Genomic DNA, 17,316 nt, shown 5'->3' on the forward strand with positions numbered 1-17,316 from the left:
TCGTATGAGACAACAAGAGACCATTAATGCAGCATGATTACGTACATGGAATGACATTTTCAGCGATAAATGTTTCACCCTTATTTTTTTGCTTATATACCTTAAATATGCTGTAATTTTCATGTTAATCATTAGTTGTGGACATTTTGTTCCATATGAGAGCATACCTAACAGTAAATAAGAACAAAGCTATCTAACTATCCTAATCATTTTAAGTGACTGTTGAATTAAGAGAGATCACATCGTTTTCTCTCGAATCATGGTAAAAATCACACGAAAGCACTTGCTATCTGTTATCATTAAATAATAAATATATATTCACTAATGCATTTATGTTTGTTTAAACGCATAAAGACTATGGTTTAAAAGACTTTGTGAGTGCCTTTCATTTCCGAAAGAGATGAAAAAAAGCTGCCTATCACTGAAACCTCTCTATAGTGAACCTCCTTAAATCAAATTGCCCAAATTTTGGTCCCCTCCATAATGATGTAAAGAGGTTTTACTGTAGGTATGCAGGTCGAATGTTGGTAAGTGGAGGGCTTAGTGGGTCTTGTAGCGCTTGCTTTCTGTAATTATTAAATAATAAATACATGTTCACTGATGCATGCATGTTTATTTAATCGCATTAATATAATGGTTTAAGAGACTGTAGTGCCTTTCATTTCCGAAGGAGATGAAAAAATGGAGTCTATCACTGAAACCTCTCAAAACCAAACCGTAAAAGTCGTGACCATATGATAACTCATCACTAAAGTCATCCCCAAAATATGCTCATCTCTTCGGCAGTAGCTTGGGAAGATGCCCCCATTTGTTTCGTATTTATTATTGTTTGTTTGAAGTGTTAAATAATGCATAAATGCTTCTTATATATACTTATGTAACACTATGTCTATATGCTTATTTATGTAACACTTTTTTTCACATTGGGTTAACACCCGTAAGAATAAACAATTATTGTTATTATTATATATAACACCGGGGACAAACCGAATGCTTGACTTACCCTTTAGACCCTTCAACAGTGCCTCCCACCCTCTCTTCAGGATCCAGTTTCTTCAGCTCCTCCTGAAAGTCGATCGGCTTTCCCGACAGCGCCGCCTTCACCAACGGATGTTGCTTCTTCTCCAATTCCTTCCCGTCCCCCTTGTCCGTCACCACGCGCACCTTCAACTTGGACACGCCGGCCTTGACGACCGTGGGTGCTGCGCGCTTCACACCGAACGAAGGCACGGAGGCGGCCGCGGCAGACGCCGTCTTCGTCTGTGAAGACAAAATGTTCGGCTTCCTCCCACCGATGATGGCCCCTTTCGGCAGGATCTTTTGCGGCACGCTGACCACCCTCACGTTCGGCGAGGTCGTCAGAATGTTTCCGATCGCTGTGCCGACTAAGCCCGTTGGTTGAGGGGAAGGAACGGGAGTCAATCCTTTGATGGCCATCAATTTTTTGCTCAGAGACATCTTCGCGACGGCCTGCCTGGGTGTCGACGTCGTCAGCACGTTCTTCCCGCCGGCGTCCACCAAAGTGACGTTCCCGGCTGTTTTGACCGGCACTCCGTCGGCAGATTCGATGATGACGGGCATGCCCGTGATTGCCTTTTGTCCACTCATCGAGATCGGTGCCGGAGCCGTCACTATGCTCATCGGTTGACTGATCGTCATGAGATTCGACGCGACAATCGGAATCACGTTGGGAGCCACAACCGGTGATGCCACTGACAGTATATTGTTACCAGCGACAGGTATCATATTGGGGGATACAACTATGTTAGACGCAGGGATGGGTACCGTCTGAGTCACGACTTTCGTTGGCAACGTTGTGATTACAGTTTGGAGCACACTGGGTTTCGGTAACAGAGTTTGCGGCACGTTTGGCTTGATAGAGTGTGTCGCAGATGTTGGTGCCACGCTGGGAGCAGCGCCAATTGCCGGCACGCCCTGTGTCGCTACTTGTCCAACGACTGATGCCTTACCATCCACCGGAAGTCCCTGCAATTATAAGATGGACGAATAAAATAAATTTTCATGGGATACAAATTTTAATGAGAGTATACTAACTACATATTGAGTTTTGTTCTCATGATAACTCACTATTACACTCCTAGGGTCAGTTTTATAATGTCTAGTTAAAATTTTGATGAGTAAGAAAACCGAACGCAAATAATTTTTCCACTTGAAGTAATGACTATCTCTATAAGTAATTCCGAGCTACAGTGGAAACGAGACTCCAGGGCGGGCTCACCGGTTACTCCTGGGGCAGGGATTCTAAGCGCTAGCTTTTTTCCTCTGCCTGCAGGAGGGGAAGGACTGGAAGGAACAAGGAAGGAGGCTCCGCCGCGATAGGAGCCCGACGACACCTTCTGGGAGTGGATAGGGAAGGGAATAGGAGTCCCGCACCATCACATAGGCGGGCGGGTCCTACTACTAGCGAAACCAAGCTTACGCAATTAATGTTCTAACGACCTTGGAGAATTATTCTATGAGGAAGAATGATCCAACGATCGAATCGTTAGATTTATTCCGAGCTACAGTACATTCCATTGCAGCGTAGCATATATCCACCTAAATGCCGTTGATTTTTTGCGGAACTTAACAATAAAATTCATTTCGTAACCGCCAGGACCGGGACTGACGTTCGTAATAACGAAAATTTCGTAATAACGTTTCTTTTACCATGGATTGGGTAGGTCTCTTGGTCGGGACCAACGATTTGGTTCGTAATAACGAGTACTTTGTAATAACGTTGTTCGTATTAAGTAGAGTCTACTGTATTAAGTTCTTCTTCTTCTAAGTAGTCAACCCTCGGGTTGGTTAGCAGTAGTCATTCCATCTCCGTCTGTCCTACCCCAGCCTATTCAGCTCCTGGTAGCTGTTGCAGCCCCTGTCCCCCATCACTTGGGTAATGTAACTCAACCTCGGCCGAACTCTGCCGCTCTTCCCCTCCACAGTGCCCTCTAAAACTGTTTTTACCAATCAATCCTGTCTCAGTAAATGACCAACCCAGTTATTTCTCCTTGCAGTTAAAATATTCCACAGGTCTGCTTTCACTCCCAGTCTGTCCAGTATTTCTTCATTCGTAACCCGGTCTACCCATGAAACTTTTTACATTCTACAGTAGCACCATAGTTCAAAAGCATCAATTTTTTTTTTCTCTGCTGCTCCTATTGCCCAAGTTTCACTACCATAAAGCATTATGCTCCATACAAAAGTTTTGAGGAGATTCATCCTAATCTTGATACTCATGTTTTAATTTAATTAATTAATTTATTTTTTTTAATGACAAGTTTAATAACAAGTAAACAAATTAAACATTCTTGTATTTTTATCACTTATTTAGTAAACACAGACCATGCACCAATATCTCCGATTAAGAAAAACATCAGGTAAATATTCGTAGCATATCATAAATGAAATACCATTCCAAAGAGATTGGAAAAAATATTACATTATCATAAATATTATATATCGCTAAATAAAAGTATATATATATGCAAAATTCGGATAAACATGCACGGTAAAAACGATAGGGTCCCGCTAAGCCATACAAGGCTTGTCAGCAGGCGCCACTTTTAACCTAAAGATCGGACTTTTTACATAAAAAGACAACAAGTATTAGGTGAACGGAAAATTTTACCAGTGAATAAGATAGTTTGTATAGAAAAAAGAATACAAAGTTACATAAAATATTTTTCGTAATTCCACTCCCACAAGAAAACTCATTTAGAAACTCAAACTTAAACTTTAAGTTTAAGTTTATTAAGTTAGGGGCTTACAGTACCACAGTATTTTTCAATGCATACCTGCAATGGAGCTGCGCCGGATGTTTTCGTTCCTTTGATGTGGTCTTCATTGTTGACAATCAACACCTTGACTGTTTTCCCTCCCACCCTCAGAAGCCTGACGTCGCCCGGCTGAATTGGCGTCAACTTCTTCCCTGTCGGCGACTTCCCTTCGGGAGATCCTCCGACCGCCTTCAGGATCTTCTGAGCCAAATCGTTCGCAGACTGCGACATCTGGGCGCTCAAATCGCCCTGCTCACCCCTCACGACAGACGATGGTGACACGGCAACCTGTAATGGAACAATATTAGTACAATGAGTAAGAGAGGGATTTGCATTAGATAACACTACATTAACACGATTTTTCACATTCCATTTTGTTTTGCCTTTTATCGTAGCAGCGGCCACTTTGGTACATTTACTTTTCTTACACCAAACGGGTTCAAATAACCCAATAGGACTAAATAGAGATAGAGATAAGATCCCTTTTCATCCCTATTTTTCATGAAAGGATGTAGTAGGATTTATAGTAATAATTATATCTTTAATTAATCCTTATATATTAGGAGACCCTGATAATTTTATTCCATTTCATTTCACTCACCAGGTCAAATTTTACAGAACTGAGGGAACAGGGTTCTCACCCCGACTAAAATATAAAATTCACGGTTTTTTCCACGTTTTCACCGTTTTTAAATTGCGTTAAATTCACGGTCTGTTGATAAGCCATCTTAGAAAGAAATATTGATCACGTAAAAATCACTGTCACTGTAATGGAAGGGACCAAAATTTGGGCAATTTGATGTATGGAGGTTCACTATAGAGAGGTTTCAGTAGTGGGCACCATTTTTTTCATATCCCTTGGAAATGAAAGGCACTACTGTCTTTTAAACCATTAAATTTATGCCTTTAAACAAACATGCATGTATTAGTGAACATATATTTATTATTTAATAATTACAGAAAGTGAATGCTATCGCATGATTTTTACCATGATACGAGAGAAAATGATGTAATCTCTCTCAATTCGACAGACACTTACAAAGATTTGGATAGTTGGATACCTTTTTTTCGTATAGACTGTTAGGTATGCTCTCATATGGAACAGAATTGCGGTAACTAATTGTTAATGTGAAATTTACAGCACATAAAAGGTGTATAAGAAAAAAAAATAAGCAAGAAATATTTATCGCTGAAAATGTCATTCCATGTACGTAATCGCGGCTGCATTAATGGTCTCCAGTTGTCTCCCTACGATTTGTGGAGGTAGTTAGGCAGTCTTGGAGGTGTCTCCTTGGTATGATAAGTGGAGGTTTTACGGTATAAAGAGGTTCACTACAAAGAGGTTTGCCTATAAATTTACATGTAAATCTGACGGGACCGTAGGGGTGGTATGAATTATGGAGGTTTATGATGTAAAGAGGTTCACTACATAGAGGTTTTACTGTATAAAATTCACGGTTTTTTCCAGGTTTTCAGGGTCTAAATTGCGTCAAATTCAGGGTCTGTTAATAAGCCATTTTAGAAAGAAATATTGATCACGTAGATGGGCTATATTTTTAGTTAATATTGCAGCATATTAAAGGTATATAAGAAAAATTAAGTTGAAACATTTATTGCTGAAAATGTCATTCCAAGTACGTAATCGCGGCTGCGTTAATGGTCTCTTGTTGTCTCGGTATGATTTGCGGAGGTAGTTAGGCCGTCTCGGAGGTGTCTCCTTGTTATGATAAGTGGAGGTTTTACGATATAAAGAGGTTCACTACAAAGAGGTTTGCCTATAAATTTACATGTAAATCTGACGGGACCAAAGGGGTGGTATGATGTATGGAGGATTATGATGTAAAGAGGTTAACTGCATAGAGGTTTTACTGTATAAAATTCACGGTTTTTTCCACGTTTTCACCGTTTTTAAATTGCGTCAAATTCACGGTCTGTTGATAAGCCATCTTAGAAAGAAATATTGATCATGTGACAATCACAGGCTGCACGTTAACTAAAAATATAGCAAACGGGATAAAAAGCCCGGAATGCAAACGCTTAATCCTAAAAAAAGTATCTGTTATGAATTCTTCAACCCCAAATAACTAATATACAGTGAAACCTCGATATAACGACACCCCACGGTGCACTAAAAAACACTCGCTATAGCGAATTGTCGCTTTACCGGAGGTGGAGCAAATAATAGCCAATATACCTGTTGCGAACACATATACAGGAACAGGAGTGGTGCGGCGACAGATAAACATCTATCCGATAAACGTAAGCATAAATCCAGACGAAAGGCGATGTTTTTTTGCATCACTAAATTTCCTTACTCAAATAACGACTAACTATTCAAACAATTTATAAGCGCCGCACTGAATAAAAATCATGCAAAGCATTGTTTCGTCAATCATTATATTTATCGAACGACAGTTTACCACATAAATTTGAGACTGAGCACTCCATTAACTTCATTTCTAACAGATCGCTAGCAATTACAGAGGTTAAGGAGTCTTGATGTAAGTTTTTCCGGCGGTGAAACCCTCGCTATGGCGAGAGCCAACACCGAAAGGGTCTCGTTAAAACGAATTTTTTAACACTCTTATTATAGGGTCAATTGACGGTGCATCGGCTATCTCTCGTAATAGCAGGGGCGTCGCTATAGCCCGTACTCGCTTTAACGAGGTTCCACTGTACGTCATGTAATTGTACAGGGTGATTCAAAAAGAATACCACAACTTTAGGAATTTAAAACTCTGCAACGACAAAAGGCAGAGCTAAGGGAGCGAATTAAGGGAGCTATAAAGTTTCATTTAGTTGTACATTTGTTCGCTTGAGGCGCTGTTGACTAGGCATCAGCGTCAGTTGATGCTAAGATGGCGACCCGTGACAGAGCACTTCATCACTGGCCTCCAAGAAGCCCTGATCTTACCCCCTGCGATTTTTTCTTATGGGGGTATGTTAAGGATATGGTGTTTCGGCCACCTCTCCCAGCCACCATTGATGATTTGAAACGAGAAATAACAGCAGCTATCCAAACTGTTACGCTTGATATGCTACAGAGAGTATGGAACGAGTTGGAGTATCAGGTTGATATTGCTCGAGTGTCTGGAGGGGGCCATATTGAACATCTCTGAACTTGTTTTTGAGTGAAAAAAAAACCTTTTTAAATACTCTTTGTAATGATGTATAACAGAAGGTTATATTATGTTTCTTTCATTAAATACACATTTTTAAAGTTGTTGTGTGGTATTCTTTTTGAATCACCCTGTATTTTAAAAACGCAAGGAATGTTAGAGATCTCGTAGCGTATTCGAAACCAAATTTAAATCTTTCTAAACTGAAAATTTATACATTGGTTCATAGAAGGAGATACATAAAACAATAAATATTTATTCAAATCGCTCGAAAAATTATTGTATATTAGCGCATTATATTACGCAAGTTTACAAAAATTTTCAACGATACCGATCGTATATTACGAAAGATAAAAATTATTGAATGATAGTATGCCAAAAAGGCGAAGTCATTTAAATCTCACCCGGCCGCTGGGATGGGATTTAATTAAATGCCCGCCACACTTGAGGGGTTAACCCTGGAGAGAAATCAGACACCTATTTACGATACGGTGTTGTTACGCATACGGTGTCGAACCGTATGGAAGCACATTCACCACCCCCAAGCGATCACGAGTGGCCACCGGTCAAAGACACACAGTGGCGTAGCCAGGAACTGTATTCGGGGGGGCGGGGGGGGGGGGTCCATAATATGGGGGGGAAATTTTTGAAAAACAGTGTACTAAGTACATAATGGGTTTCAAACTAATTTTAACACTTTTCCTAATTTAAAAAACTACATTTGTTAAAGAAATATTTTGTAAATTCTAAATATTTCAATATTTTGTTTACTCTTATGAAGAAAAATAATTGTTTTTATATTTCGGGGGGGGGGTCCAGACCCCCGGACCTCCCTCCTGGCTACGCCACTGGAGACACACCACGGCTAGTGGGTTGGTGTGACACCATGGCCAGCTACCCTGCCTTTGTGACTCCGACCCCATAACGGCGGACCTTTTCTTGGTCGAGCTGGCGTTTTTAAAGCAAAATATCCGGAGATAGGGACTCAAAAGTCCTCATATATTTTGTATTATTTAAAATTCCTGCATTGCTCCTCTCAGACCCCCAGAGAAGTTCTCTCCGCCTGGCGGTGCCTCTCAGTCTAGTTCGTAATAGCAGAGGAAGGAGTGACACCGTATACCAAACAGAAACTGCACCTCACGGAGGTGCACCGCCCTCTCGTTCATAACAGACCCCAATAATATCCAATGATGCTCAAAATTGTCGTCCTCCATCTGAACCCTGACCCCTCACCGCATAGCAACAAGGCATCAACGTCACTAACCGTCCCACTCACCTCTTTCCCCTTAATGGCGGGCATTCATTTACCTTTTTCCAGGTCGAGCTGGCGTTTTTAAAGCAAAATATCCGGAGATAGGGACTCGGAAGCCATCATATATTTTGTATTATTTATACTGCTCGCATCGCTCTTCTCCGACCCCCAGAGAAGTCCTCTCCGCCTAGCAGTGCGCCTCCATGTGTCCAATTTGTAATAGAAGGGGACAGAGTGACACTGTATACTGAATGGAAACTCCACCTAACGGAGGCCTTCTCATTCGTATTAGGTTTTTAAGAGGTGTTTGCTCTTGACTGGTTTCAGTTTACCTGGTCTAGCTGCGGTGATAATTGTAACGGAGTCACCCACAATGCACAATTGATACAAAACTTCCACTGGTCAAGGCGAATGAATTTTCCCCTGTGGAATTTTTTTGCACAATACATGCGACAGGTTGATAAGGATGTAAAAGAGAAGAAATTCCATTTTCCTCAAATTTAATTTCTGATTGAATCTGAACCCTAACCCCTCACAACGACTTTTTCTCTGTGGTATTTTTCTGCACAAAACATGGGACAGGTAGATAAGGATGTAAAAAGAGAAGAAATTCACTTTTCCTCAAATTTAACCTTTTCCCTACTAAAGACAAAATATACATGTGGACGTTTCTTGACCTGGGAGACGGAAGCCGTATATTTTCGTCAGAGATTTTCTTTCACTAGTAAACGAATGCCGTGTACATAGAGTGAGTCCTCATTCTATGTCACCCCGTTTAACGTCATTTCGCGATAACGTCACGAAATTTTTGAGACCGTCATTCGTTTATCGCACCTTCGCTTCGCGATAACGTAAAGGCTTTTAAATTTCGTGCGAGAAAAAAACGCGAAGCGGCGGGCGTTGCAGGTTGTTCGTTTTGTGGGCGGTAATACAGTCAGTCTAAACGAAGTGTAAAACGGTGTGTTTATTGTTAATTGCGATTACGGTTTAAGCACAAAGTTCTGCAAAATGAATTTTTGCGTAGGTGCGCAAGGTTTTACTTGGCATTATGGTTTTCAGGAACCTAAAAAGTGATTTCAAGGCATTTTTCCGTGTAGAACTCGGAGTTTTTGTCGTCACTTTTTTCTCCGTGTTCACAATAATTATGGTTCCTGTAACTGCGACGATGTTTCAGCGATGATGATGCCCAGGGATGCTCGCCCGGGCAACCACCATAGCGAAGCCGAAAAGCAAAAGCGGGAAGATACAAAAATGGGGAAGGATTTACGTCAGTGCTGCTATTGCCGTCGAAGAAGACAGGAACTCATATTTATGCCATAGCTTGGCATTCCCATCGTAAAAAATGACCCAGATATGATACGTTAAAATTTTTTCGCGTAGGAATTGTGAGGTCTAGGAGCCGATATTCACTTTTTACATTGTTTCTCATGGGATATTATTTTTCGATTAACGTCATTTCGTTTATCGTCACATTTTTCAGGAACGGTAAGTGACGTTAAACGAGGACTCACTGTACGTTTACTAGCTTTCCCCCTTTTATGAAGGTCACGGGTGTACGACTTCTTTGTTTCAGGACCCAACACTGCAGGGTTTAGGCTTTACCCTCAGAATCCACGAGCAGGAACCCTGACCCCTCGTCTTTTATCACCCCTCTTAGCGGTAAGGGACAGCGGTCATTCAATTGTTTATCCAGTCAGTTTTAGAATTAAGTATTTGTTCTTTTCTCAAGAAATATACACTAAGAATTGAATTATTTGTCTTTTAATCAGCGTTTACAGTTTTTAAACGAAATTCTATGATAAATATTAACTTATATCTCGAGTTATGTATAAACATCAACATGGAAATTGTTGCTGCATTAAATGCGTTAATATTGACCTTAGAACTTCGTTTAAAATTTGACAATGCTCAGAAAAAATGAGGAATTCAATTCAAAGTCTGCAATTTACGTGCAAGCAACAATTATCCGTATGATAAATACACATAAGCAATACATAAGTTGACCGCGAACCAATGCCGGAAAGGAGGGAGCACAACTACTATCGGAGTCCGAGATAATGCGGAGTCCCAGTGGGGAGGGGTCGAAAAAGGTTCAGCGAGACCCTTCTTAACGAATGTCCTCCAAAAATGCTCCGTACCACGAGAAAGAAGAGTCTCTTGGGGCTCAGTACATCAGTCATGCTAAGACGAAAACACTGCCATCTCGAAAGGGTTAAATATACAAAGATGCTCAAAATTGTCGTTCTCCATCGGAACCCTGACCCCTCACGGCATAGCAACAAGGCATCAACGTCAGCAACCGTCCCACTCCCATGTGTATACATACTCGTAGCTTTGTTATTTATTAAAGCAAACTTAAGGCAGTTCCTGAGGAATTCTGACTTTCACCATCATTACACCAGAAACCAGGATGCACTACACCTGAACTATACCCGCATCAAAGAAACCACTCAGGGGCCTAAAGCTATAGGTCTGCGAATACATATTAAATTGCCCAAACAGATAAGAGATATAAATAGCATTAACTGTTTCAAACATAGAGTTCAAAAAATGTTACACAAAAAATTGTACTATTCAACTGAGGAATATTTTCAAGACATGTCAAAATGACTTTTATCTGACTTGAAATTACTTTTTTATCGTAAATCATTTCGTGTAAACATTTAGTAAAGATAATCATAATTGTAAAAATATTTCTGTATTATATTGTAAATTGACGAATCCTATACCATGTATATGGTCTTTGGACATTAAAGATTATTATTATTATAATTTTTATTACCTCTTTCCCGGATGGTTCATCTGATTTTGTCTCCGCCTCTTTCCCAAGACTAGTCTGCATCGCCATACTCAGATTGTTCTGCAAATTCGAAAGCAACGTCTCGCTAGAATCAGCACTGCTCGCATTCCCAGCTTCTGCTTTATCACCCTGGTCAGTTGAAGTCGAGGCCAGGCCATAGGTCACGTCACCAATGGCCAACAGAAGCTTAGCAGGATCATTCGATGATTCACCATCGTAACTGTGGATGTCGGCCATTACAATGTCCTGTAAAACGAATAAAACGATAACGATAATGATTGAAATTCATAGTACACTGATGTAACAACATATAAAGCAATGAAATGTTAATGAGTAACGAGCGTGCTGCGCCTGCTCCCAGCGGGCTTCCCCCGCTCTTTTCAATGCAGGTCCACAGAGGGATAGGTGCGTTTCTAATTCTAAAATGTAGGAAAAAAAGGCAGGGTCTTATGTACAAATGTAATTGGAATGTTCATGTACAAATTGAGGTCAGAGGACCTCTTTAAACACAACATTGGAAGTAATTACACTATCCTCTGTTAAACGCACATGATGACTCATACTTACGTATCAACAGGAGACTTGAATGTGCAATCAGCCGCATTTTGATAAAAGTTATTTAAAGAATGCGAGGTATTGTTGCAAATGAACAAATGTATCAGTTTGTGCGCCGTTAACTTCAGGAATATTAACTGGTTTTTGTTTTTTTTGTTTTTCTAAATTATTTAAAACCCAATTTTAGGAAACAATAGCAATACATATATAGGAAATAAGATATGCCGTTGCATGTTCTGTGATAAATTCTGTGCATGTTGGTTTTGGTATTTTCCGGCCTCAATTTGACAGCCTCAGTGGCGGCGGGGTAAAGTCCTCGCCTGCCAAACATGAGGTCGCGGGTTCGAGTCCCGCCTGGGTAAGTTCCGCTTATCCAGGGCATGGTTGTTCGTGTACGTTTCATTGTTGAATTTGTTGGATACCCCGATTTAAAATGGCCCACGAGAGCTGTATTCGGAGGTTTGGGAATAAAATAAAATAAAAATAAAAGTATACACTAATATAACAACATAAAAAGCAATTAAACATTAATGAGTAATAGGACTGGGACAATACTGTAGAATTCGGTTGGTACATTCCTCCTTAGCACAGCGATTTATCCTGGTCCCGGTACTATCCGAGTGAAATTAAAACTATTTGGTTAATACGCTTGAAACAGTGGCACTTTCCCCGGTAGTATGCTCAATTATTTGCCATGAGTAGAGATACGTGAAAAATCGCACTTTCATTTTTATTTCATCACACTTTCTGAACCCAGCTAATTATAATGAATACATATATGCAACTCGACTAGTCAAATAATAGATTAACTTATTATACTATAACAATGATACTTATTTACTGATATTTGAAGATTGTGGAATTTTAATTTGGCCTCAAAGAAGTGCACAGCCTTAAAAATTCTGTCACTATTTGGCAGACTTGATTTGCCAAAATCTATGCTCTGCTTTTGATGATTTTTTTTATATTTACACTAAAACTCACTCTCTTGTTTCCACTAATAGAAAGAGCAAGTTCGAATTGTTCCCCTCCAGCTCCCGTAGTGACTCACATTTTCATTTCCTGGACATAAGGCTGCGGTCAACGAATTACCTAACACCCATTTCTGATAATGTGAGATGCTGCCCTGATGGGTGTTGTGCTAAAATGGTGATCTGATCAGCTATCCATAAGTCACAAGTAGAGATACGTGAAGATCGCACTTTCATTTTTATTCTATCTCACTTTCAATAACAGTTTTGTAGCATCTATTTTTTATTTTCATAATGAGGTAGATGACGATAAAATGTAGTGAACACACAGTTATATGACAAAGTACAGAATAAATCGCACTTTCATTTTTACTTTATCTCACTTTCAATAACAGTTTATCGCATTTTGTAGCGTCTATTTTTTATTTTCATAATGAGGTAGATGACAATAAGATATAGTGAAACACATTTATATGACAAAATACAGAATATTTTAAATAATTATGTTGTAGACCAATAATAAATTAAGGAATAAGACATATAGTGGCGGAGGTGTAGTTTTCCCGTGCCCACTTGTAGTTCGCAGCCACATAGAGTCCCAGCCAACTGGCAGCTGGCCAGTCAGCTAACATGCTTTTAAGCGGTGAGCTTTTAAACTGCGCTCGGCACTAAATATACGAACATTGCCGTCGAAAAGGCGAATTTGCGTACGGATGTCATAAAAGTCCAGTCATCGCATCTATGCTGCATTTATTTGCGCACATCGCATCTACATCGCATCTCTACACTAACCTAATAATCCCCTAAGTGCAAACCTTTCTGTTTGGGTATGCATTCACACACGGGGTTATTGGTCTGCGCATGTACGGACACTAATAATGATAAATCAATTAAAAGAGCGGGGTATAATCTGATCTCATGTGCGTCATACGGAACCTGTTTTTTTCACTGTTGTTGTTGTTGATGTTGAAGCCACCTGGCATCCTATTCTTTGCTTTTTTGAATCTTAAGCCTGAACCACACGATCATTTCTTCTGTCCCCCATTTGTTAGCTTTTCGCGACGGGAAAAGTGATCACGCAGAGATGTGGGAAAGTGGGAACCTTCCATACCAAGGTATCCCGTGGTTGACACAAAAATTACGGTACGGGCACCCGCGCACTGGCAGCTATAATCACTGGCAACTAAAAAGTTTACTCGCCAGAGAGTTGCCCACCACTGCGCACAGGCAATTAGATAATAGGGTAGTTTCCTTCATCAAAGAAAACAAAAGGCATTGATGGCGATTCGTTACCCATCATTAGTGCATTCATAATACCCAAGTTATTTGGTTTTTGAAATACCGGTTTAGACGAGTGGCAAGGGTCAAATTTTATCCTCATTTGAAAAAGGCCAGATTGGCGCCCATGCGATTCCACTCCACGTGACGTCACAGGGACCTAGTTTCTACACGAGAGGATAGGAGTTATGCATCGTCAGAGGCTACCAATGCATGCATGAGGCACAGAGCTCAGGGGAACATGTCTTAATAATCACCTATTAAAACTGGCTAAGGTCGGAAAGTTTTCTTCGATATATAAGGTATTAATAAACCTTTTTTAAGCCATGCGCTACCAGACAGGAAGGTACTCAGCTACCCGTTAGCATCCTGCGTCCTATCAGCGGTCAGAGCCTCGATCAAGGTCACCTACCAGGCGGGAGGGGGAACCAGAAATGCGTCGCACGGACTTTTTCCCTTCATTCCTACTTACGCGTCGCGTTTTCGCGCGCTTGAAATTTTTCACTTTTCATTTGATCGCGAAAAATAGATATCGTCATTTAAAAATCTAAAAACGTGAAATATGTACTCCAGGAGTAATAATCTTTCGATTTAGGTAATAAAAAAATAATAGGAAACCACCCTATTGCCCCTAAATTCAGTTTACCGTTGAGCTCGTAGTAGCAACCCGTACTTTACTGCACTCATTTTTTAAAAACAGAAATAGCCACTTAAGGCTGTTTTACACGGGGCACGGAATTGCGCAGGTTAGAGCTGCATTAATATCTAAAATGGCGTGGAATTGCGCGAATACATGAGCGAAATTAGAACGGGCTATTTTGCCGTCTCGCATCCACGCATGTGTTCTAGCAATTCACCGCTTTACACGACGCAATTTTGATTGCGCCTTCGCACGTACTTCAGATTGCGCAAATCCGTGTACCGTGTAAAACGGCCTTTAACTTTTTAATTTTTTTCTTCATCCCCTAGGTCCATCCAGTTTTCTAAAAAACGCCTCTTCAAATCACAATTTTTAAAAATTACTATCTCCACATTCCTTGCAATGCATATTGTAATGCGCTGGCCGCTTCTAAGTACAGTGTGTTGTAAGTCGTCTTCGCCGAAGGTAAGGGGATTCGGGGGAAACAAAGCAGGGAACAAGTCCAAATTCTCATACAAAGCAACTTCCTTTATTCAGCCCAAGCCTTACACTCAATCCCCCTGCCCAACCACAACTGCCTCCCCTAGCCGCCGCCAGCCCACGTCCCTGGAGTCACCGAGAGTGATCGTTTCTCAAACGACTCTTCCGATGACAGCAGGAACGTGCTTAATGGCTGGGTCTCAAACGAAGTCCGTTCGAGGCGGCTCCCCTCATCTCGCAGCTTTTAATAATCTTAATGAAACCACGCTTACAGTGTCCTCGTTTAATGTCGTCCCGTTCAACGTTGTTTCACGATAATGTTGTCCAAAATTTGAAGCCCTTGATAATTTAACGTCGTTATTGCTTAGCGATAACGTTGTTCGCATTATGCACGATGAAATAAAATGACAGGCGAATAGGATGCAAGTGCATCTGATGTGATTACTCACAGTAAATATTACTATATTTATGCGATTGATGATTTTCGTTCGACAGAAAAGGTTGGCATGGGTAAGGTATGATAAATATTCATCTGAGCGAATAATTATCGCCTCGTTTACCCATTATCCATAAATTTTTCTGTTTCCAACAAAAAAAATGTCCACGAAGAGGAGTGGCTATCCTGGCGGTTCTTCAGACGTGAAGTAAAAACGCTGACATTAGAACAAAAACTTGATATTATTAAAAGAATTGAAGAAGGTGCGACTGCTGGAGAGATCGGTCGAGTTTTAGGTTTTCACGTCGAGTTTTTACAATTTAAATTTATTCTGTTACTGAAAATATCGATGTTTCTCCATTAAAAATACTTTCTTAATTCATATTGTATTTTTCATTTAATAATGCCTAATTCCCAACCTTTTATTGTTGTGCTGTGCGGAAATCGTCATCATGCTGAAGTGAATAATCGGTAATGAATGTTTCTCGCGATTTCCTCTGGGTTAAAGAATTCATGTCATAACGAAAAGCAGGGTTGATAAAAATCATGATTTTTTAAAAAAAATCAATTTTGTTGATTTTTTTGATTTAAATCAGGTTTTATTGATTTAAATGAGATTTTTATGATTCTCCATTCATCAAAAATTCAGATATTTGCAAAACTAACTATTTGGGCAGCATATTGGATAATGATCGTTTGCAGAAACAATAAGAGGCAACATACTCTAAACTTAATACAACATTTAGTCAATCAGGGGAGAGAACTATGGAAATGCCAATGGTATCAAATTAAAAATTACACCAGCATAATATAACATTGCCGTTGGAAGTATCAAATGTGCTATATTATGCGGTTCTAAAGCATATGAAGTTTGGAAAAATTCTGTAATTGCAACTTTGTATGGTGCCTACGCTTACAAGTTAAATCAGAAAACAATTTTTTTTCAACAGATACACTAGTATTCTAACCAAAGCCATTTTTTTTTATTCTCATGTTACATGCATTCCTACAGTATCATTTCTATTTAAGAGCCACCATTGTGCTGATAACTGTCGATTCATTGTATTAATTAAGAAATAAAAATCAAAATTATGCACTTTCAGCTTCCTTTTCTTATTGACTCTTTAAAAATCAAACATATAGATCACATTATGATTTAAATCACCTGATTTAAAAAAATAAAAATCAAGTGATTTAAATCATGATTTAAATCAATCAACCCTGACGAAAAGTGAATCGCCCTTCATTCTCTTGCTTCAGGGTCTCAGATTTTTTTTCATTTTGGCCATTTATTCTCTATCTTTAGCCTTGTTCAGGTGTCTCCAAGTTGGTCGCGATGCCTGCTTTAAGTTACGGCTCCGATAATTGGCCTCCTTGGATTCTCGCCCGGGAAATTCTGGATTCTTTACGAAGAAATGGATTGCTGGGAACCAATTTAAATTTTTTACATTGTTTCTCATGGGAAATACTGCATTGTTTAACGTTGTTTCGCTTAACATCGAGCTTTTCAGGAACGAATCGACAACGTTAAACGAGGACTCACTTAAAGCAGAAGTTGTATGATGTAATGTAACACACGGTTATGACAAAAACTTGAAAGGGTACATCCGACACGACTGAAAGTAGAACTACCGGCTTTGGAAGCATGAGAAGTACCTATGTAGCAGCCATATGGAAACCCATAACGGACAGACACGCATACATCCTCTTTTATATACAGTGAGTCCTCTTTCTACGTCACCCCGTTTAACGTCATTTCGCGATAACGTCACAAAAATTTTGAGATCGTCATTCATTTATCGCACCTTCACTTCGCAATAACGTCAAGTCTTTTAAATTGCGCGCGAGAAAACATGCTATTTTCGTTGCCTGGCTTAGGCCTATTTCACATGGACGTGGACGGTCCACACTACACTTGCGGATAAGATTCTATTGACGTTAATGGAAGCTTACACATGAGTGCGGACCGTTCGTACACGGAGGAGCCATCCACGGGGCCCCTCCAC

General features: G+C 40.0%; 1 protein-coding gene across 1 annotated transcript in view; it reads right to left on the reverse strand.

Annotated features, from left to right (window-relative positions):
- The window catches only part of LOC124172810, a 113,505-nt gene that overhangs the window by 9,495 nt on the left and 86,694 nt on the right, over positions 1-17,316 (reverse strand). Inside the window, exons 13-15 of the mRNA XM_046552296.1 lie at positions 10,933-11,196; positions 3,798-4,067; positions 1,004-1,986 (exon numbers count right to left, since the gene is read on the reverse strand). Coding sequence (XP_046408252.1) covers positions 1,004-1,986; positions 3,798-4,067; positions 10,933-11,196 — 1,517 coding nt within the window. The remainder of the gene's footprint in view (positions 1-1,003; positions 1,987-3,797; positions 4,068-10,932; positions 11,197-17,316) is intronic.

This window comes from Ischnura elegans (assembly GCF_921293095.1).
Source record: "Ischnura elegans chromosome 13 unlocalized genomic scaffold, ioIscEleg1.1 SUPER_13_unloc_3, whole genome shotgun sequence".
In the NCBI taxonomy this organism is placed as follows: Eukaryota; Metazoa; Arthropoda; class Insecta; order Odonata; family Coenagrionidae; genus Ischnura; species Ischnura elegans.